The sequence below is a fragment of the Pseudorca crassidens genome, chromosome 10, assembly GCF_039906515.1.
Source record: "Pseudorca crassidens isolate mPseCra1 chromosome 10, mPseCra1.hap1, whole genome shotgun sequence".
Taxonomy (NCBI): Eukaryota; Metazoa; Chordata; class Mammalia; order Artiodactyla; family Delphinidae; genus Pseudorca; species Pseudorca crassidens.
The window spans coordinates 106,767,983-106,789,044 of record NC_090305.1 but is presented as its reverse complement, the minus strand read 5'-3'; the positions used below and the strand labels follow the sequence as shown (position 1 = coordinate 106,789,044).

Below are 21,062 nucleotides of genomic sequence, written 5' to 3'. Positions count from 1 at the left end.
TGCCCTCCAGCCAGCCCCTCGGTCCGGCCTGTCTCTCTGTTTACATCCCTCACCTGATTGGCCCCTGAAGTCATCTCAGTTTGCAGCCCCGGGACAAGGTGATGCTGAGGCCTCCAGGGCTCCGTGTAGTGGCGGGCAGGAGCTTTGCTACTGCCTTCTATACAGTGTAGGGCTGACAGTGACCTGGCTCTGTCCCCAGGGTCGGGACTCTCAGCCCAGGCTGGTCACCGCTGGTACTGAGTGGGGCAGAAAGCCCAAAGAGGGCTCACGGGTGGGGAGGGAGCTGTAGTAAGGGAGGCTTCCTGGAGGAGTGGGGGAGGGAACTTGGGCCTTGAGAGATGAAAGGTTGCAGTGGGGGCACTCCTGGTCAAGGGCACAGCATGGGCACAGGCCTGAGGCGTGAAGGCATCTTTGGAGCAAGAACGCTGGGCACGTGGGGGAGAAGGTAGGCAGGCGGTGGCCTGCTGACACCACGGGGTCCTGCGCGCCCTGCCTGTCCTGCTTTGGCCTACTTGTTTTAACACCTGCACCTGGACTTTCTCTGGGGGACCACCTCCGGCTCTGGAGAGCTCCCTGTGCCAGCCAGCCCACTGTCAGGTTCTACCCCCAGCCAAGGTGACTGGTTCAGGGGGGCCCTGTGATCCAGCCCACTTCATGAGGGTCCATTCTGGGAATATTCTGGACCTATTGGAAAGAAGCACCTGGAGCTACAAAGGCCACCGGGCACAGAGGCTGGGTGGCGGGGGCCCTGCAGAGCCCACAGACGGGGAGGCAGCACCATGACCACGCTTCCCTGAGGCTCACCTGAGCGGCCCTGGGAGCTCGGGCCCAGGTGAGGCTTGTCTCCTGGACCACAGCACCCGCTGGGGAGGGCGGGGTGGGTGGGGATGTGCCTCCGGGCTGAGCCCTGTCCTGCTCTAGGGGACCGCTCTGTGCACATCCCTCCATCGGCCTCACTGCGACGCCAGCCCCCGACAGACCCCTGCTCCCGTCTCCGCCCAGCGGCCAGCGTGGGCTTCCCAGAATGCGGCAGTGACTGCGGCCGCCCCGTGTGCACGGCAGCTGCCAGGGGATTGAGGCTGGTGGCACCCACCCCACCCCACGGGGTGGGCGAGGGTGGGCCACGGGGACCCAGGGCGCTGCACACGCGGGGCCAGCCCGGGTGTGCATTCGCACACGTGCACGTGTCCATGCGTGCACACGCCATGGGTGCAGGGTGGCGGGCTCCGTGTGTGGAGCAAGCCCCTGGAGGGTCTGCCCAGGGCAGGCCCCACCCTGCGTCCTCCCCCCTCGCAGACCCTCCTCCAGCCGCATCCCTCTCCATTTGTGTGGAAAGCTGCGTGGGGAGGGGCGGGCGCGAGCCGGTGCATCTTCGGGGCAGGAGGTGACAGGTGGGGGTGACGGCCAGGCAGGAGTCAGGGCCACCCCCAAGGGGCTGAGGCTACCCCGAGCCTCTTCCTCCTGCCACATCAGCGGTGGGGTTCTGCCTCGAGGAGGGGAGAGGCCCCCCAAGTCTACTTCTGCACAAAGCTCTGAGTCACAGAAACGCAGAAACGGCCCTGGCATGGCTCCAGAGGCAGGAACACTAGAGGTTCGGAAAGGCCCTCCCCCCGCCCTCCCCCCGCCCTCCCCCCCCCGCCCTCCCCCCGCCCCCCCCATGTTTCTGGTTCTAGGAATTGTTTTCCCTGCCTCGCCACACACTGCCTGCCCTCCTGGAGGGTGACAGAAGCGAAACCCACACAGGAAACCCAAGGAGGAAGAGCCCAGTGCCCGCTGACTCATTTCCCTCCTTGTGAGGTGGGATGGGGGGGCGCCTGAGCTGCAGTCCCCACCCCCCATGAGCCCCCGCTGTGGTTCCCCCTCCATCTGCACCCGGCCGGCCTCCTCAGGGGCAGGGACCCACTGTGCAAGGCTTTTAGGAGCAACAATTTGCCATCTTTGCTCCAACCAACTGCGGTGCTGGGGTCTCAGCCCTGTGTCCCTGTTGGACTGTGGGCTTTCCTTGTCGATCCTTGGGAATTTCTCATAAATCCTGGATACGCAGCTTTTGTCAAGTGTACGTGTGTTGCAGATGTGTTTTCCTGAGTCCTGGCTTATCTTGATATTTCCTTTCCTAACTTTTAATGAACAAAAATAACCAATATTAAGGTAGTCAAATTGACCCGTATTCTCTTTTATATATCTTTGATCTGGGGTTGAAGAACTCCTTCCCTGGCCCAGGGTCGCGAAGACAGTCTGCTCCACTGTCTGGAGTGCCTTTACGGGGCCCACCTGGATTGATAGTGCTGCGTGGTGCGGAGCGGTGCCTCATCAGGTCTCCTCTGGGGAGCGGACCACAGGTGAGGAGCAGGGGTGGAGGAAGCCGTGTAACCTGGGACGTCTCCAGAGACACTCCTGGGGCTGGAGCTGGCGGGTGCGGGCCCAGCGGAGGCTCTGAGAACCGGTGGGACTGCTGTGCTTAACCAGCCACGCTGGGATCCGCGCACCTTCGGGGAACGCCGCAGAACAGAGCGAACGGCCCGCCTGCCCGTCGGCCACTCGGCCGCGTCCCCACGTCCCAGACGAGCGCGACGTCCCGACAAGCCAGCCATGCCGGAGCCACAGGAAATGGAGAACGACCAGCTCAGAAACCGGGACGCGGCTGCGTGAGGCGGGGAGGGGCGGGGGCTCACCCGGGCCTGCGGGGGTCCCTCTCCTAAGGGGTGACCTCCCGGCTCGTGGCCACCCCCGCGGCCCTCGCTGCGCCCCAGCTCGTCCTCCCGCACCGGCCCCCGGCCCTTTGGTTGTTTCCATGGCTCCGGCCGCCTCGCCTCCCCTCGGCCAGGTGCCCCTGTGGCCTCACCTTCGGGCGGCTCTGGGGCGCGCGAACCGCTGCGGGAGCGCGGCCACGGGGATCGCGTCTGCCAATCCGCCCAGGCGAGCTCGGACCCGCGCCCCCCGGACCCACTGTCCGCCCTGCGTCGCCCCGCCGCCCGGCCCCGTGCCCAGCCCGCCGGCCTCGTCCCGGACCGCGCGCCCCACGCCCCGCCGCCCCCTGAGGACCCCGAGCCGTAACCGCCGTCCTCGGCCGTATCTGGACCAGGTTCCGGCAGCTCCTGGCAGCGGCGTTGCCCTTTGAAGCGAGCGATGGGCTAGGGCGGTCGGCGGGGATCGAGCGCCCCCTGGAGGCCCCCGAGAGCCCCGCCCCGCGCAGGCCCCGCCCCCGCGCAGGCCCCGCCCCGGCCCGGCCCGCCCGGGCGGCGCATGCGCGCGACGCTCCGCGGGCGGTGAGAGCGAGGCCGGTCTGCATCCGCGCGGCTGGCGCCCCATTCATGCTGGGCAGCGGCGGCGGCCACGCAGTGGATCCCGGGCGCGGCGGCCTCGGCCTGGGTGGCCTGCGAGGCTTCGGCGGCCCCGCGGCGGGGCGGGGCGGACGGCGGCGCGGGCGGCGGGCGGCGATGGCCGGCGGCGGGCGCGCCCCGGGGCAGCCCGTGAGTAGGGGTGCAACTTTCCCCGCAGCGGGGCGGGCGGGGGTCCGGCGGGGGTCCGGCGGGGGTCCCACGGTGGTCTGGGCGCAGGGCGGCCTCGAGCCGGGGTCCGGGCGCGGGGCGGCCTCCGCGGGGTTGCGGGCGGGCGGGGGTCGCGCGGGGGGCGGCGGCGCGCGTGTCCGCGCCCCCGCGTGTCCGCGCCCCGCGTGTCCCTGCGTCTCTGGCCCGGTTCACGCGTGTCCGGGCGCGGCCGCGGCGCCGAGCCCGCGCGTCCCCGCCGGGCCGGGATGGGACCCTGCCCGCCGCGCTCGCGGGGCCGCGCCGCCTCCTCCGGGCCGGGCAGGGAGAAAGTTCGCGGCGGCGCCGCCGGGAGGGCTGTGCGGCCGGACCGGGCCGGCGGAGTGCGCTGGATCTCCGGCGCCGGCAGGCCCGCGCGGCCGGAGTGGGCGCCGGTCCGCCCAGGCCCGCAGGCCCGCGCCGGCTGGGAGGGGCGGTGCGCCAGCCGCGCGCCCGGCCTCCTCGCCGCCCCGCGCGGGGCCTCTCCAGGGTCAGCCGCTTCCCGCGGCCGCTCCGAGGGCTGCTGCGCAGCCCCGGGCCTGGTGGGCGGCGGGGCTGGCGGCGACGGGGCGCGATCGAGCGGCCTCGGGGTGGGGATTGCGGCTCCGGGTACCCCCGCCCGTTCCGAGACCCTAGGGGATCCCGGGAAGGGGGCGAGAGGGCCAGAGGGGCTCCGGTGGCTGCCTAGAGCCGGGAGCTGCCCTTGGCTCATCTGTGGGGTGCTGGGGCCACGCCCCTTGAAAGAAAGAGGGGTGTGTGTTGGGGGACGTGGACCGAGCCTCTGCCCGCGAGCCTGGGCTCCGGTAGCGCGGCCGTCCGCGCTGCTCCACCTCCTTCCGAGCTGAGGCCGGTTCTCTGGGTCTGCGCGGGGGTGGGCTCAGCCTTTGCTCCTCCGGCCCTCTGGAGGCCCTGGGCCCTCGGGAGCTCACCCCAGGCAGGTCCCCTGGCTCCCTGCTGGTTTGGGGTGTGCAGGAGAGACCAGGTGCTGCGCCAGGCAGCCCAGAGCATGCCCGGTCCTGTGCCAGAGGCGGACTTGGAAGCCAGTGATTCCCTTCAGGGCCGGGCAGCAAGTGGGCCTGGGAGGGGGCCCTGGAGGCCCCAGAAGGGCATTTCAGGCAGGGGAGACAGCTCTGCCGAGGCCTGGCCCGCCCCGGTGTGGCTGAGGTGTGTGCTTGGGGGTGGGAGCGGATGAGGGCTCTGGACAAAGCAGACAGCCCTTTGCTGGCTCCTGGCTGTGGCTTGTGTGTTTTAAGCTCCCCCGCACCTCTGAAGGTCCCAGCGTCTTGAGTATGGCGTCAGGAGGAGAGGACCCTCAGGGAAGCCCGAAGGCAGGTGCTTTTTCTGCGAAGCAGGACTCCAGTGGCCCTGGATCCTGGTCCTGTGCATGCTGGTCCCATAGGGCAGGCCTGGAGGGGGAGCGGGCGGCTGGGGACCACCTCCCGGGGCCTCTGTTGGGGGAGGTGGGGTGACTGGGCAGCTCTTGGTCCCAGTTGCTGACAAGGTACCTTTGGGTAGGAGGGCCGTGTCTTCTCGGTCCCCCACACCTCAACCTGTCCGTGCCCCAGAAGAATCCAGATCTGGTGGGGCGGGGGGCGGGGGGGGCGCAAGATTGGGGCCGCCCCTCCGTGAAGAGGCCTCTGAGGGCCTTTGTTTCTCAGGGCGAGGAGTGGTGGTGGCCGCTGGGCCCGGGAGAGAGCAGGGGATGATGCTTGCTCCACGCTCTGCTGGGCAGCTGAGCCCGTCCTGTGCAGGAGTGGAGGCCACTGTGCCGGCCCGTCTGGCCTTTCCCTGCCCTGCGCACCTCCAGTCGGCACACCCGGCACCAGGCCGCTTCTCCTTCCCGGTCTGCTTCTCACTGGCCAGGCCCAGCCTGCTTCCTGTGCCGGCGCTGCGGTCACTCTCACCACCCTCTGCGTGGTCCAGCAGGTTCCACCCCCAGCTCTGGCTCCTCTGTGCCCAGGATGCCCCTCCCCCACCAACTCTGGGGCCTGGTCCTTCTGGGGCAGGTGGAAGGGGCTCCCCAGACCCCAGCGCTGCTGCTGCTTCACCGCCCCCCCACCCCAGCCCAGAGCGTGCATCTGTTGCTGCTCCCCTCCCCCAGCCCAGCATGGAGTGAATGCATTTTCTCCTGGGCAGGCTGGAGGCCTGTGGGAGTCCAGGTCCCTGTAGGAGTGCTGAGAACTAGCTGGGTGACCTTGGGTGTATCCGAGCTGCGGGCCCGTCCCTCCTGGGTAGGGGCAGTCACCCAAAGTCTTCAGTGGCCCCTGTGAGGTGGTGGCCAGGAGGACTCAGCCCCAGGCCTGGTGCCCCTTTCCTGGCTGCAGCCCCGTGCCTCTGGCTGGTCCTTTCGGGCAGCTCTGTTGGGGGAGGGGCAGCAGGCCCCCGGCCAGGTTGGAGTTTGGATGGTGCTTCTTCAGCTGGGTTCCTCCCGTTTAATATAAAAAGTAGGGTCCGTAAATGCATTAAGACGCGTATAATTATCCCAGAGGAGGGGAGAGCCCAGCCGTTGGTAATTGCAGGCCTTCTTTGAACTGATAAACGGTGCGTGATTCATGCTTTCTTTGGAGTTCCCAGGCTGTCAGCCCAGGCCTCACCGCCACCGGGAGGAGCCACCAGGTCTGCCCTGGGCTCCTGAGCTGGGGGCAGGGGCCGCCTGCGAGGTACCCGGTGGCCATAGTTCCTGGGGTGTCTGGGCGGAGATCTGCAGGAAGGCAGCTGACAGCCTGCTGGGGGGGCCCCTGCGGGCAGCACAGCCCTGTCCCCCTACTGTGGGATCCTGGCCAAAGGCCTGCATATCCTAAGCCTCAGCATCCCCCCTCCTCACCACCTGAGCAGAGGTGTAGGTTTTCAGTGGCATCCGGTGAGTGGGGAGTGAGGACACAGGGAGGGAGCAGGTCCTGCTCTGCAGGACCCAGTGGTTCACTCTTTCATTCACAGGTGCTGGGTCCTGGGCCGGCCTCGGGGGCTCAGCGGGAAACCACAGAGCCAGGCCCTGCTCTCGTGGGGCTGCCACTCTGGTGGGGAGAGCATCGGGGAGCAATACGTGACAAAACCGTTAGCAAGCACCATGTCACAAATTAAACGGGGTGACTGAGAGGGACGGCTGCTGCCTTCGGCCCGCAGGTCGAGGGCTGTGGGCAGGAGGCCAGAGGAGCCCTGTGCTGCAGGGGCAGACGTGGGGGCCCGGAGACCCACAGGCTCTGGGGCCAGTTCCCAGCCTGGACTTGGCAGGAGGCACCTATCCTTTGGGCCTCGGCTTCCCCACCTGTAAAACGAGAGGCGTTGTCTGGGGGCAAAGAGTGTGTGCTGCGCGCCAGTGCCTGCCTGCAGTGGGGACCCGGCGTTGCTGTGGTCGGTTTCCATCCAGGAGTGGGGTGAGGCCCCAGCAAGCCCGTCTGGGAGTGTGACCAGCAGAGCCAGGGCGGGACCCCTACTGGCCCTGAGCGGGCACCCCCCCTCATCCGGGAGAGGAGCTGTCGTCATTACCATTGCACGGATCGGGAGACCGAGGCTGGCAGAGAGGAGTAGCCCCCACCGGGGCCACGTGGCTGCAGAGCAGCAGGGTCTAGGTTTACCCTGGTGCCCGACTGCCACCTTCCAGGCTGCGGGGAGCTGAGACTTTCCGAGAGGAAGTAGGGCCAGGGCAGGATTCGGGGGCCTCACGCACGGGGCAGGGGCACCGGTGGGCTGGGGGTGGGGATGATGGGTGGGAGGTGCAGGGCTGGGGGCTGGGCCGGGGTCAGCAGGGAGCGGCCCTGGGGTCAGTGTGACTGGCCCCCCTTCTGCGGGCCCCGCCCGAGCGTCCTTGTCTAGCTGAGAGTAGGACTGCCCAGGGCCTCGGGCAGAGAGGTGGTCACCCACCTTGGGAGCTTGGAGCTGGGGGTCTTGTTCCCTAAGGCGTGGGGAGGCTTGAGTCGGGGGGTGGTGGCCCCCAGGTTTGGGTGTCGGTGGGGCTCCCGATCTAGACCCTGAGCCCTTGTCACCCGCCTTCTTGTTCTGGGTTCATTTTTCTCCTCCACCCGGCCACGGTGGCCCAGGCAGCGATGGAGCGTGTGTGGCCCGTGCTGCCCGCAGGTCCTAGGCTTGGTGTAGCCGCTTGCAGGGTTCCAGGCGGGGAGGTGTGCTTCCTGCACCTCGGGCTTTTCCTGGAGGGGTGGGTCACGCCCCAGAAGTGGGATGTCCCAGGGGAGGACGGGCGCGTGGAGCTCGGTGACGGCACGTGTGTGCGTGTGGGGGGGGCACGCGAGGGCTGCTAGCGCTTACACACTTTGTCCCCCGTTCTCCCCGCAGGGCTGAGGCTCCCGGCCCCGTGATGCGCATCCCTGCAGGACCTGAGCGCCGCAGCCCGAGGCCGCAGCCCGTCATGCTGCCGCCACATCTGAGCCCACGGGCGCTGCCGCCGCCACTGCTTCTGCTGCCGCTGCTGCTGCTGCTGGGGGCCGCGCCCCGGGCGGGCGGGGGTCCACAGCCCCCTTTCCGCAACTTCACGGCCGGTGAATGGGCCCTCACCCACCTGGTGGTCCACGAGCAGACGGGCGAGGTGTACGTGGGCGCCGTGAACCGCATCTACAAGCTGTCGGGGAACCTGACGCTGCTGCGGGCGCACGTGACGGGCCCCGTGGAAGACAACGAGAAGTGCTACCCTCCGCCCAGCGTGCAGTCCTGCCCGCACGGCTTGGGCAGCACCGACAACGTCAATAAGCTGCTGCTGCTGGACCAGGCCGCCAACCGCCTGCTGGCCTGCGGCAGCGCCTCGCAGGGCATCTGCCAGTTCCTGCGGCTGGACGACCTCTTCAAGCTGGGCGAGCCGCACCACCGCAAGGAGCATTACCTGTCGGGCGTGCGCGAGGCGGGCAGCATGGCGGGCGTGCTGATCGCCGGGCCTCCCGGCCAGGCGCAGGCCAAGCTCTTCGTGGGCACGCCCATCGACGGCAAGTCTGAGTACTTCCCCACGCTGTCCAGCCGCCGGCTCATGGCCAACGAGGAGGATGCCGAGATGTTCGGCTTCGTGTACCAGGACGAGTTCGTGTCCTCGCAGCTGAAGATCCCCTCGGACACGCTGTCCAAGTTCCCGGCCTTCGACATCTACTACGTGTACAGCTTCCGCAGCGAGCACTTCGTCTACTACCTCACCCTGCAGCTAGACACGCAGCTGACCTCGCCCGACGCCGCCGGCGAGCACTTCTTCACGTCCAAGATCGTGCGGCTGTGCGTGGACGACCCCAAGTTCTACTCCTACGTCGAGTTCCCCATCGGCTGCGAGCAGGCGGGCGTGGAGTACCGCCTGGTGCAGGACGCCTACCTGAGCCGGCCTGGCCGCGCCCTGGCCCGCCAGCTGGGCCTGGCCGAGGACGAGGATGTGCTGTTCACCGTGTTTGCCCAGGGCCAGAAGAACCGCGTGAAGCCGCCCCGGGAGTCGGTGCTGTGCCTGTTCACCCTCAGGGCCATCAAGGAGAAGATCAAGGAGCGCATCCAGTCCTGCTACCGCGGCGAGGGCAAGCTCTCGCTGCCCTGGCTGCTCAACAAAGAGCTGGGCTGCATCAACTCGGTGAGCGTCCCGCGGTCCCGGAACGAGGCGCCGACCGCTCGTTGCGTGGCGCTCACCCTGCGCTGGGGGCCGCTGTTGGCCCGTCTCCCAGGGTCAGGGCTGCACCTGGGCTGCGGCTGTCCTGCCCGTTAGAAGACGGGGTGGCGTGACCGCGTGCACGAGTCCACGAGCCCCCGCGGCCATTGGACGGAGCCCCTCTGACCACGCGTCTGGTGCTGTTGTGGGTGCTTTTGCGGGCCCCATCTTGTTTCCATTTCAGAGACAGGGTTGCCCGGGGCGGGGTGACTTGCCCAAGGTACACGGCCAGTAAGGGGCGAGCTGGGGCCACACCAGGGTCAGGTGGACACCAGATACTGTCCTCCCTCTGGGTCCTGTTGATAGGCTCTTCTGACTCTTGCGCTGGGCGCCTGGCCATGCACCTGACCTGGGAGCGGCCCGAATGCCCGGGGGCTGGGCGCTCAGGAGCCGGCAGTCCCATCTCTAGGCCCTGATGGGGTCCTCTAGGGGCCAGCTGCTTTTTGAGGGGTATCTCTTGCACACCCCCAGGCAGTAGGACCCATTGTTTCTCTGAGTAAGGTCCCAGGCTCAGAGGGGATAAGGGACTTGTTCAGGGTCGCTGGGTAGAGGACCTCCAGTGCCAGGCCTTAGACCCTCTGATGCCGCTGCCTGGGACGCGCTGGTGGCCTAGGGAAAGCCCGGCCCCTCCCTGGCCTCAGTTTTCCCATTTCCGTCCTGGTTTGTCTTCAGAGCAGTGTGGGTTGGCCCTTCTTTCTCACATCTGTTGCTGTGTGCGGCGGGGCCTCATCGTAGCAGGGCTGCTCTCCAGACCTCGGCCTTGGGTGCACAAGGCTGGTGCATCGCCCATCCTCCCCTCGGCCTCTCGAGGAAGGTGTTTGATCTCCATCGTATAGGTGGAGAGACCGAGGCTCGGCGGGCCAGCGCTTGCCGAGATCTCCGTGTGCTCTGCGCGCCCTGTGCCACGGCTGGTCCCCCCTGCCTGGGCCTGGTCCCCACTGCCCCCCGCATCTCCCCTGGCCCCTCTTCCCCTGGCCCAGCCCTGACCCCGCCTCCTGTGCTCCTTCTGCATTGGTGACCTCGCGCACTGCAAACCTCAGACCCCCAGCCTGCTGCAGGGGAGCCGCGCAGACTCCCGCCCCCAGCCCCCGGCGCCCGCCCTGCCCTCCCAGGCCCTTCTCCGGAACCTCACGCTATCGATTGTTTCCTTTCTGACCGTAGCCGTCTCCTCTCAGCCAGCTCCTCCCTTTGCCTTTTAGGTGTAAGGCTGTGTCCTGTCTTGAATAAGCCGTCCTAGTGCCCCACCAGTCCCCGGCCACCGCCTGTGCGGCCTCACTGTGCAGCAGGCCTGGCCCCTCCCTGCCCACACCCAAGGCTGCCTCTTGCCTGCTCCCCACTCAGCGGTGGACGCAGGGCCTGTGCCTCGTGTGTGTGAGAGGTGCCCACCCCTGGCGCCTGCTCCTGGGCCTCGAGCGGCTTCCAGGGCCTCAGTTTCCCCATCTGTCAAGTGGGTCCAGGAGTCCCTGACCCCTGCCCCCGCCGCCCAGGCCGCTGCCCCACGTGTGGCCTGTGCAGGCCTTGGAGAGCGGCCCCTGAGCCGCCGCCCCAGCCTGGGGAGGGGAGCCGGCCGGTGCTGGCTGCGCCGCCCCGCAGGGCCCCAGGCGCCTGGCCTCACCCCCGACCCTCCCCCGCTCCCGCAGCCCCTCCAGATCGACGACGACTTCTGCGGGCAGGACTTCAACCAGCCGCTGGGCGGCACGGTCACCATCGAGGGGACGCCCCTGTTCGTGGACAAGGACGACGGCCTGACCGCGGTGGCCGCCTACGACTACCGGGGCCGCACCGTGGTGTTCGTGGGCACGCGCAGCGGCCGCATCCGCAAGGTCAGCCTGGGCCGGCAGCGCGAGCTGCCCCGCTCTGTGTGCCGTGGACGGGGGCGGGGACCTCCAGGGGCTCACGGGTCCGGGCCTGAGCGCTCCCTGTGGGCTGCTTCCGCGTCCGGCCCGAGGCCCTGGCTGGGCGTCGGGGCCTGGTGACGCCGGAGCTGCTGGCCTTGCTCCCCACGGGTGTGGGCGGCGGGGGCGGGGCAGGCCTGTGGGGCCCCCTCCCCTCCCGGATCCGGTGTCTGCTGAGGCAGCACTCTGCCCTGGAGGGAGGCCGCATCCTGCAGGGAGACGGCAGGGCCGAGGGCAGGGCAAGGGGGCGCCCCGCCCCCGCTGGAGCGCCAGTGTTGGGGTGCTCTGGAGTGGAGGTCAGCTCCTGGGCCCCTCGTGGGCCCCTGGGACGGGCCGGTCCCGTGCTTCCAGGTCTGTGTCCCCGCCGGCAGGTGCTGGGCTGAGCTGGGCAGGGGCGGGCTTTCTGGGGCAGCAGCCCCCCACGGCTCAGCTGCGACCTGGTGGGTGGTTAGGGACCAGGCCAGGGGAGGGCCGCCCGGCTGTGGAGGAAGTTCCTGGGGCACATCGGGGTGGGGGTGCCTGGGAGCCCCAAGGATCAGCGCAGGGGCGGGGCCTCGTGCATGAAATAACAGCCCTGCGGAGGCTGCTGCTGACACAGCTCCCCAGCCGGCGTGTGCCCGGGGGTGGGCCTGGGCCCGGGGCCAGCCAGAGCCTTGCCTGCTCCCAGAGCGTGCGGGGTGGGGTGTCTCCCGTCCCTGCCATGCTGGGTGCCCTGGGAATCACGTCCCACTGCCGGCTGGCTCTGTGGCCTCTGGGAAGGGCCCTGCCCCCAGCCTCAGCTTCCCCATCTGTGAAACAAGCCTGAAGCAAGGGCTTCGGGCAGTGGGGGCCGTGCTGACCGAGGGCCCCCCGGGCCGGGTGCTGCGGAGTTCTGCTCACAGGACTTGCAGGCCCCTGGGGTGGTGGCAGCCCAGCTCGGGCCCCTGCCACCCTCCGGGCCAGCCCCTGTGCCCCCCGTCCCGGCCCTGGTGTCGCATCCTGCCTGCGCCCTGGCTGAAGGGCACTCTCCCTTCCTAGGGGTGGGGCCTCACCCAGCTCACAGCTCGCTGCTGCCGCCCCAGGGCTGGGGGAGCAGAGGAGAGGGACCGTGGACCCCCGTGGGTGTGCGCTGGTGGGCTGTGCCTGGCGGGGCCTGCCCCACTGCGGCAAGAGCCCCCGTGGGGTTCGGCTGCAGGTGAAACACTTGGAGACCTTCCTGCGGGGCCCTAGAGCCTGTCACCTGGCCGCAGGCCGGACTCCAGGGGCTGGGAGGGGCCCTCTTGATGGCTGGTGGGCTGGCGGGCAGCTGGCCGGGCGCCGTCTTGTCCCACGGCAGCCAGCCACCCTGTGAGGCTGGGGGAAGGCGTGAGTCCAGTGCAGCCTCCCTCTGCTGCCTGCCGGTCTTGCTCCCTGCCCCAGTCCCACCGAGGGGAAACTGAGGCCCCGAGAGTGGACCATGGGGGTGGCCTGGGCCCGCCTGTGAGAAGAGGCTGCTTCGGGAGTGAGGAAGCCACAGCTGCGGTCCCCTCGCCCCTCCGCACCTCCCCCGCACCTGCCCACCAGGGCACTGTCCACCCTGGTGCATCCAGCTGGGCCCCACACACCATGTGAGTGGATGGCGCCCTTTTCGGGGGTGTGGGGTTGGCCACGCCCAGGGGCGGCGCCTGCTTGAGGCTCTGCCCCCTCGCCCGCAGACCGGCCCCCTGCACCCCTCCTCCCTGCGCGCCCCTGCCCCGTGGGCACCAGGTCTCGTGGGTGGCCCAGTCCTCTTCTCTCCGGGCCTCCCTGTCCCGCGCTGGGGCCTGGGGCGGTGTGAGGGCCGGGGGGAGGGGTGTCCCCTCTCTGCTCGTAGGCCTGGGCTCCCTTCCCCTTGGCCCACCGGTTCCTGGACCTCCTGAGGTCCCCAGGAGAGGCCTCTGGCCTTGGCCCGCTTGAAGGACGCTGCTCCCTGCGGGCGCCCACGTCTCCCTGGCCGGGCCTGGCCTTCGGCAGCAGAATTCCCACCCCTGCCTCGTCCCTCTCGTGTCATCCTGACCCAGCCCGGGGGTGGGTGCGGCCGTGGTCCGGGGGCCGGAGCCGGGGCAGGGGGTACTGCAGCCGGCACGGTGCCCCCTCCCTGCTGGCCCTCCTGGCTGCCTCCTCCGAGCCTGGGGCGGGCTGGGCCCTCGGCTCTGTCTCCGGGGTTGAAATCCAGGCCCTTCCTGCCGGAGCCTGGCCCCACCACGTGAGCCGCGAGCCCTGGCTCCCTGTCTCGTGTCCTTTGTCTGCCCCGAGCGGGAGCCTGGGCCTGAGGGCTCGCCTGCACCCAGGGACAGGCCCGCTGCGCTGACACACCCCATCCTCCCCACGTCCGGTCTTTCCCGGGCTTTAAAAAGCGACTGGGCAGCCCTAGAGACGTGGCTGGCTCTGGGCCATCTCCAAACGGTGTTGTGTAAAATTGTAGCTGATTAATTTAAGCGCTGCCCGCTTGAGCCGCTGAGGGCTGGCTGGGGTGCCCTGAGTCCGCTGCCCTTCCCCAGAGGCCCCGCCCGCCACCTGCCCCTCCGACCCCAACCGAGGCCGTCATCCTCCTGTGCAGACAACCCCAGACCTCCGCCCTGCCTGTCCCCTCCTGCGCCTCCCCTGCCCGGTGGCCTCCGGGTCCTTGGGTGCCCGCGGGGGAGTGGGGGGTTGGAGAACAGCCTGTGGACTCCTGCCGGGGCGCCTGCCCTGCGAGTCCACAGCTGGCGGCATGGGCCTGGTGAGAGCGGTTGTCCTGCCACTGCTGCAGGGCCGGACTGCGCTGGGGACGCAGCTGGCCCTGCCGCTTGGTGGCCGTGCCAGGCAGGCACGTGGCCCCGTCCCCCCAGTTAGCCGGTTTTCCGAGAGAACCTGAAGATCTGTGTTGTGTGACGTCTTTCGATGGTTAAGTGTCGGCAGCTAATCTACGTCTTAAGACAGCATCGTGGGCCGGCCTGAGCGGCAGGGGTGCATCACGGGCCCACGGGGCACCGGGCCGCGGGGTGGGCCCCGGGGCCGCGCAGCTGGACCCCCAGGCTGGGCCCACCAGTGGGTTCACAGTGCTTGCTGCCTGTGCGGTGATCCCGTAGGGAGGAGAGACCACGGGCTGCGGTCTCAGTGCTCTGTCCCCACAGCGGGCCTGGTCTGGCCTGGTCTCCGGCCCCTCGGGCATCAGTGCTCCGCGTGCCTGCCGAGTGCAGCGCTCTGGGCCTGGGTTGCCGGGAGGGGAACGTCCTTTACCCTCCAGAGATCTTGGTCTTGGAAGCTGCCTCCTGGCAGCCCCTCCCTTCAGGCACCCCCCCCCACCCCCGCCCCAGGATTCTGAAACTCAGAGGCCCTGGAAGCCGAGTGGCTGTGGGTAGGTCTCTGCGCCAGGGCGGCCTGTCCGCAGGGTCCCTGCTGCGCGCCCCCGTCCCGGGCCGACGTCCTGCTTGGTGCGTCTGTGGAGACCCCTGCTCCCCAAAGCCCAGGTCTGTGCGGGGGTGGGGGGTGGGGGAGGCCCCGTGGCGCTGGGGACGCTGACCTGTTGAGAGATGCTGGCAGGGCCTGGCTGGGCCGCCTCCTCGGCCTGCTGCCTGCACCCCCTCGGGGCTCGTCTCGGGAGTCTGGAGGACACGTAGATTTCCAGCATCCGCTCTGAAGGTTACCCACCCTCAGGAAAGCGCCCGGCCCGGGAGGTGTCACAGGAGAGCACGGCGGGCGCCTACTCGGGCCCTGCCCTTCCCGTGGGTCCCCTCAAGGCCTGACCATCCGTCCCTGGGCCTGGCTGTGGCCTGAGTCCCCCGGGACGTCATCTGTCTTCCTCTGCTCAGCACCCTGCGAGACTCACCTGTGCTGTGCAGTCAGTCCTGTGCCGTGGGGGCGTCCTGTGCTCCAGACACTCTTGACGACGTCGCCTCCTTCTGGGTGGACGTGACGTTGTTTCTGTCCGTGTTGCCGTTTCCAGCACCCGGCGGTGGGTGGGTCAGCGGTCAGCACGCAGCCCACCTCGTGGACAGTTTTTGGGTCCCTGCGGTGCTCCCTGCCCGAGGCGTCGTCGGTGGGGAGTGGAGGGGCTTCAGCCGCCTGCTTCCTGCGTGTCTCAGCTGCTGTGCCCGTGGGGCCCCATGGGTGCACTGCCCCTGCCCACCCAGGGCGGGGGTCCCCGCAACCTGCGGGTGGCATCGCATGGTGCCCCGCGATGTGGCTGTGTTCTGGGGGACGTGATGTGGTCTCTGGCTCTCGAGGCTGGCTGGCTGCGGCAGGCTGAGCCAGCGGGCACAGGGACCTGTTGGTCACCCTGTGGGTCTGTCCGACCCACCTCAGCCCTCACCCCAGAGCCAGTGTTGCACCAGGGCACATGCAGTGACGGCCAGCGGGGTTGCCCACAGGGGTCTTGCCCCAGGTCCACCTCCCTGCAGGGTCTGGCTGGTCAGGCTTAGGCCCGGCGTCAGCACCGGGGCACCTTTGGAAAGAACGATGCCCTTGGGTGCAGGCCGGCAGTGGCCTTCCTGTGCCCGGTCCCCCGAGTGCCCAGGCTCAGGGCCAGCCTGGTGGGGGTGGCCTCACACGGCCCAAGGTTACCACCCACAAAGTGCAGGACCCCTGCCCCCTGGGCAGACAGGGCTCTGCCCTCCAGGGCCCATCTGCAGTGGGGTGTGGGAGCCCCCGGCAGCCCAGGAGATGGGTACGGAGGCCGGAACAGGCCAAGGAGCTGTGCAGTGCGTGGGAAGGGTGTTCTGGGTGTGGTGGACACGTCACTGGTGACCCTGCAGTGGTCACCAGAGGCTGCAGAGGTCAGGCCTGGGGACGGAGCTGGAGGGCAGTGGTGGTTTTGGGAAAGTGGAGGAGGTGCGTCAACTGCTGGTGCAGGTGGGGTAGAGTGGATGGGGGGGTCTCGGGTTTGAGACAAGGACATCTGGCCGGGTGGTCACTGCTGCCTGCTGCGGCACCCTGGCCGTGTCACTGCCGTGTGACGGAAGGCTGTACGATTGCTGCTGCCTCCTGGCCCAACTTTCTGCAGCCTCCAGAAGCAGGGGGACAGACTCCCCAGGACAGCTGTCACCTCCTCCCCCCTGGCAGGGCTCAGCCGTGGGGGCCCCCCTCCAAGCACCTCCCAATTGGGCTGGCCCCTCCGCGTTTAGGAGCCGTGAGTTTCTTAATTCTCACAGCTCTGTGAGTGGGGTGTCTGTGGGCAAATGAGGAAACTGAGGGTCAGGGAGGACCACTGCTTGCGTTGGTTGGTCCCTGCTCTCCCGTCTGCGTGTTGAGGGTTGAGAATAGGAAGGATGAGATTCCTGGGCCCCCACACCCCAACCTTACCAGGTGTATCTGGCCCAATTACAACCATCAGGCCTCCTGCAAATCATGTTTTAATTACCTAATTACTGCCAAGAGGAAATTGCTAATTGCTTTTCCAGTATCAAATTCTTCCTGGCCTTTCTGAGGACGGACCCAGGAAGGGGCCTGGAACCTGCCCCCCGTCACAGAAGGGGGGATGCTGTGGTGGCCTGTGAGGGGGTGGGGAGGGGTCTGGGAGCTGGACCCATCGGGCGGCCTCAGCCCCGTCCGGGAAGGAAGGGGTGGCAGGGCTCCCGTCCCTTGTAGCCCCTCCCGGGACCACCCTGCCTCCTGGGGGCTGGGAACAGGTTTGGCCGCTGCATCTACAGGAAGAGGGGGTGCCCGTGAAGTCCCAGCACCGTGGTGGCCTGCTGGCCGCTGCCCGTTCTCTGCCTGTCCCCCCACCCAAGGGCCTGTCCTACTCCTACCCTCATCCTCGTCCGGAGACCAGGAGTCTCGCTCAGCCAGGGCAGCCCCACTTTGCAGATAGACAGGGGTGGGCGGGACAGGGAACTTGCCCTTCCCGGTAGGGGCCGAGCTGGGCAGCCCCCTGCCTCCGGGGGCTAGGGCGCGTGCCGGCCTTGGCATGCAGCCTGGACGCCCCAGACATCCTCCCTGGTGCCCACACCCGCCCTCGGCCCAGAGAATGGACCCTTTGTTGGCTCTGGGCTGGACAGACAGCTGACCTGGCCGGGCCGTCAGCTGCCTGCCCGCAGCCGTTGGCCAGGGCTTCGCAGTGGTGGGTATGGGTCAGCCAGCTGGCCAGCCTAGGGCTGGGGCCTCCAGGGGCCCCTGTGCAGGACTTCCTGTCTGCTGGGCCCTGGGCCCCAGGGTCCTGCTGGCCTGGGGATGCTGAGGTGAACCCATTCCCTGGCCCGTCTGTGTGGTGCGGTGGGCCCGTGGTGGCGGTAGGTACACAGCCCGTGGTCAGTGCCTTGCCTGGCCCTGGCTCCCAGAGGCTGCTGGGGCCCAAACCCTTCGTGGGGGCACTGACAGCCCTTGTGCCTCAGCTCAGAATCCAGGGGACTCCCCCTTGTACAGAGGAATAGGGACGACCCCGGTGGAGAAGGGAGCAGGGTCCAAGGGTCTGGGTCAGAGCCGGGCTGGGTGGGTTTCTGGGCCGGCAGGCGTGCCAGGGCAGCTGGACGGCTCCGCTCAAGCCAGGGGGACCGAGCTGGCTTTGAGGAAGGAGAGCTCTCAGCTGGTAGTGGAGAGTTCTGGTGGTCGTGGGGGGAAGGTTTGCAGAGCACAGAGGTGACAGCTGGAGGTCAGGGAGGACACCAGGGAATGAGGAGTCTCCTGCCCAGGGTGGGCCGCCCCAGGTGGGTGGCCCTCGAGTGACCGCTGTGGGCAGGGGTGTGGCGTCAGCACGCACGCTGCCAGTGGTGTGTGTCCCGCTGTCCTGCCAGCTGCTGGGCCCCGTACCCGCCCTGCGCGCCCCTTCTCCCCGGAGCGCCCTCCTGGTGGCCTGCCGCATCCCTCCTCCCACTTGTGGAGCAGACTCCGCGTCCCCAGCTGCAGCGGGCGGTCTGGAGCCCGGGGTTTCTCTGGCAGGTCCTTGTGGGCCTTCGTTTACCTCGGTGCTGCCCGGGCCCTGCAGCCCGAAAACCAGGCTCCGTGGCAGGTGTGTCCCGAGGACTGGCCGAAAGCCGGTCTGTCACGTGTGTGTGTGGGGCTCCTGCGGAGGCTGGACGGGGCTGCACGGTGCACAGAATGGGGCATGTGCACCCACTGGCCTGTGGGCCGTGCCTCCCTGCCCCCCCCTGTTCTGTGCCCTCCGGAAACAGGGGAGCCTTGCGAGGTTAAGGGCTGGGGCCGCCCAGTGGAGGGCAGGTGGGTGGTAGAGGGGTGCGTGGCGGATGGACAGCTGGACGAGCACACTCCTGCCGCAGCTGTTGGGAGCCACCTGTCGAGTCGCGGCACTTGGCGGGCCTGGGGGCGGGGCCACTCTAGAGACGGGCTGGCCGCCCTCCCACCTTGCCCGGGACTGTGCCTTCCCCTGGGTGCCCCCCTCCCTGAACTGTCCCCCTTGTCCCCTACGGGGTGGTGGGGGCACCGCTGATGCGACGTCCACGCCCCAGCCTGCACCCTCGGCCCCGAGCGGGTGGGAGAGGCTGGGGCCCGGCAGTGTCAGGTCTGGGCTCCAGGGGGGCTGCGGCGGGTGGAGGCGCCTGCAGGGAAGAGGCGCAAAGGACCCTGGTTTGGGCCATTCGTGTTGAGATGAGTCTGGAGCTCTGGGTCCCCCCTGGTGCCCTGCCCTGCCCTCTGGCCGTCCAGTGCCCGCTCCCTGGCTGTGGTCCAGCCTGGCCTTGCTGCGCCTCTGTGGCCGGCCCTTGGGTTTTGGGGGTTGCCTCGGGGCCTGGCCCCCCGGGCACCCTCTGCTGGGTCATTTAGTCCCCGGAGTGGCTCTGGTGTTGGGGGAGGCTCCCGTCGCTCAGGCTGCGTGGGGGACCCTGAGGCAGAGGCCCCGCAGCCGGGACGCGCCTGAACAGGGCTTGGGCCCAGGTGGTGTGGGTGCAGAGGCCAGCCTCCCGGCCTCCCGGCCTCCGTGGCCAGGGCCCAGTCAGCTCCCTGTGAGAGCAGGGCAGCAGGCTCTGGGGTTGGGGGGTGCAGGCTGGGTGCGTGGCGGATGGACAGCTGGACGGGCACACCCCTCCAGGCCCTACCCGGGGGGCTGAGGCTGGGCTGCTGCACGCCCCCTGCCCCCCTCCTCCCTCCCGGCCCAGTCCTGCTTCCTCCCCTGCCGGCAGGCGCTGGACTCGGCTCTTCCGGGTCTGGTTTGACTTAAGCCTGCCTGCCCGGCGGGGCGGCAGCTGAGCGGAAGTGGGGGGGTGGCCGCGGGCGCTCAGGAATGCGGCCCTCCCCTCCCCCTCCCCCTGGCCTCCCCGGCCGGCCGCCCTCTCCTAGCCGCCATGGAGCTGGCCCGAGCTGGGGGTGTTCGCCTGGCCGGTCAGGCCTGCCCTGCCCTGTCCAGTCAGCGTGAGGCGCCAGGGAGGGGCGCTGGGCCGAGGTGGAGGTGGGCTGGCGGCCCCGGGAGCCTGCCTGCGGGCTGAGCCGGCCGCCCCACGAGTCCCGTCTCTGGAAAGCCCCCCGGCTCTCGCTGCTAATTAAATACTTCTGTTTGGTGAGAGCAGCTAAAGATACTTGCAGCGTGGCGCGCAGCGGGGAGAGCTGGCTGAGTGAGCCCCGCGTGTCTGGGACGTAGACCGTGTATTTCCTCATGCCTGCGCCGTCCGCCCCCCTCCCGCCTTCGTGCTGGCGGTGCCCGCTCTCTCGGCCCCGGCCCCCCCTGCCTCCCACTTGGGAGGATCCTGGTCTCTCTCCTCAGTTGCACTGGACGTCCCTGCGGGCCCACCGCCCCTCGTGCCCCCTCCCCTCTGCACAAACAGCCCTCCCTCGGCGATGGGGATGCCCAGCCTGGCCCCAGGGAAGGCCGCCCCGGGCTCCTGCCGCCTCTGCCCTGGACGTGGCTGTGCGGCTCGGGACGGGTGGTGGCTGGAGGGCTGTGGTTTTCTCCAGCCCTCAGAGACCCCCACGCCCGGCAAAGGGGCTGGGCCGCACCGGCTCCTGGGCGTGGTGGGGGGGCCTCGGCCTCATTCTTCAAGGGCTTGGGGGGGGTTGCTTGGGGCGCTCCCAACCCCACACCTGGGCTGGGGGTGGGCAGCGGCTGGAAGGCACTGAGGCAGCACCACGTGGCTCTCGCTGCCACAGATGCTGGTGGACCTGGCGAACCCCGGCGTCTGGCCGGCCCTGGCCTACGAGAGCGTGGTGGCCCAAGAGGGCAGCCCCATCCTGCGTGACCTGGTCCTCAGCCCCGACCGCCAGTACCTGTACGCCATGACGGAGAAGCAGGTGGGTGCCCCGGAGAGCGGGCGGGGCCGTCACTGTGCAGCCAGCCTCCAGGCTTGCCCCTCGTCCCTGGACGACTGCACACCCACGGGAGCAGATGCCCAGCGAGAGCGTTTTCAGGGGAGTGGTGTTGGGGGGTTTGGGGTGTCCGTTGGGGCCCCCTGTTCCCGGTCTCTGGCCTGGCCGTCTCGTCAAGGTCGCGTGCCATGTTTCTGGTCCAGCCTGCTTGGAGCCAGCCTCTGCCCTTCTGCTCCACCTGGTGACCCCGTGGCTGCCGGAGGGGTGCAGGTGGGGCCGCGCCTCCCTTCTCTCCTGGTGGCTCCCTTCCCCTTTGCCCCCTCCCGCCATCGGGTTATTACTCGGTCGCTCTGTGTCTCGGGCCAAGCCGGCGAGGTTGGGGTAAACGGTGCCCTGCCGGCCTCCGGGCTCAGGATTGGGGCTCCCCTGGGAAGCTCGGGGTGCAGCAGAGCGAGAGGTACTGGCCAGAGCTGTCGCCCGCACCGACTCGCGCCCTGGAGACTGGCCCGGTCTGCTTGGCCTGGCTCGGCCGGTCAGGGTCACCCAGGACTGGCCCTTGGATAGACAACGCGTGAGGAAGGCCCGAGACGGGGCTGCCTGGTGTGTGGGGGACAGGACAGGCCCGAGAGGACCTGATGCCGAGGCCCTTCCTGCCAGGTGACTCGGGTGCCCGTGGAGAGCTGTGTGCAGTACACGTCGTGTGAGCTGTGTCTGGGGTCACGGGACCCCCACTGCGGCTGGTGTGTCCTGCACAGCACGTGAGTCCGCGCAGGCCGTGGGGGTGGCAGGGGGCCCGGCGACCTCACTGGGAGCCTGGGGGCCCGGCTCCCGTGACCCGCTGAGTGACAGGAGCCC

At 69.1% G+C, this 21,062-nt stretch overlaps 1 protein-coding gene across 1 annotated transcript in view; it reads left to right on the top strand.

The window, feature by feature from the left end:
* Window positions 1-1,876: 1,876 nt before the first annotated feature.
* Window positions 1,877-21,062, top strand: part of PLXNA1 (plexin A1) — a 45,027-nt gene continuing 25,841 nt past the window's right edge. The window contains exons 1-5 of the mRNA XM_067755707.1: window positions 1,877-2,339; window positions 7,815-9,072; window positions 10,788-10,970; window positions 20,052-20,192; window positions 20,865-20,965. Coding sequence (XP_067611808.1) covers window positions 7,837-9,072; window positions 10,788-10,970; window positions 20,052-20,192; window positions 20,865-20,965 — 1,661 coding nt within the window. The 5' untranslated portion in view covers window positions 1,877-2,339; window positions 7,815-7,836. The remainder of the gene's footprint in view (window positions 2,340-7,814; window positions 9,073-10,787; window positions 10,971-20,051; window positions 20,193-20,864; window positions 20,966-21,062) is intronic.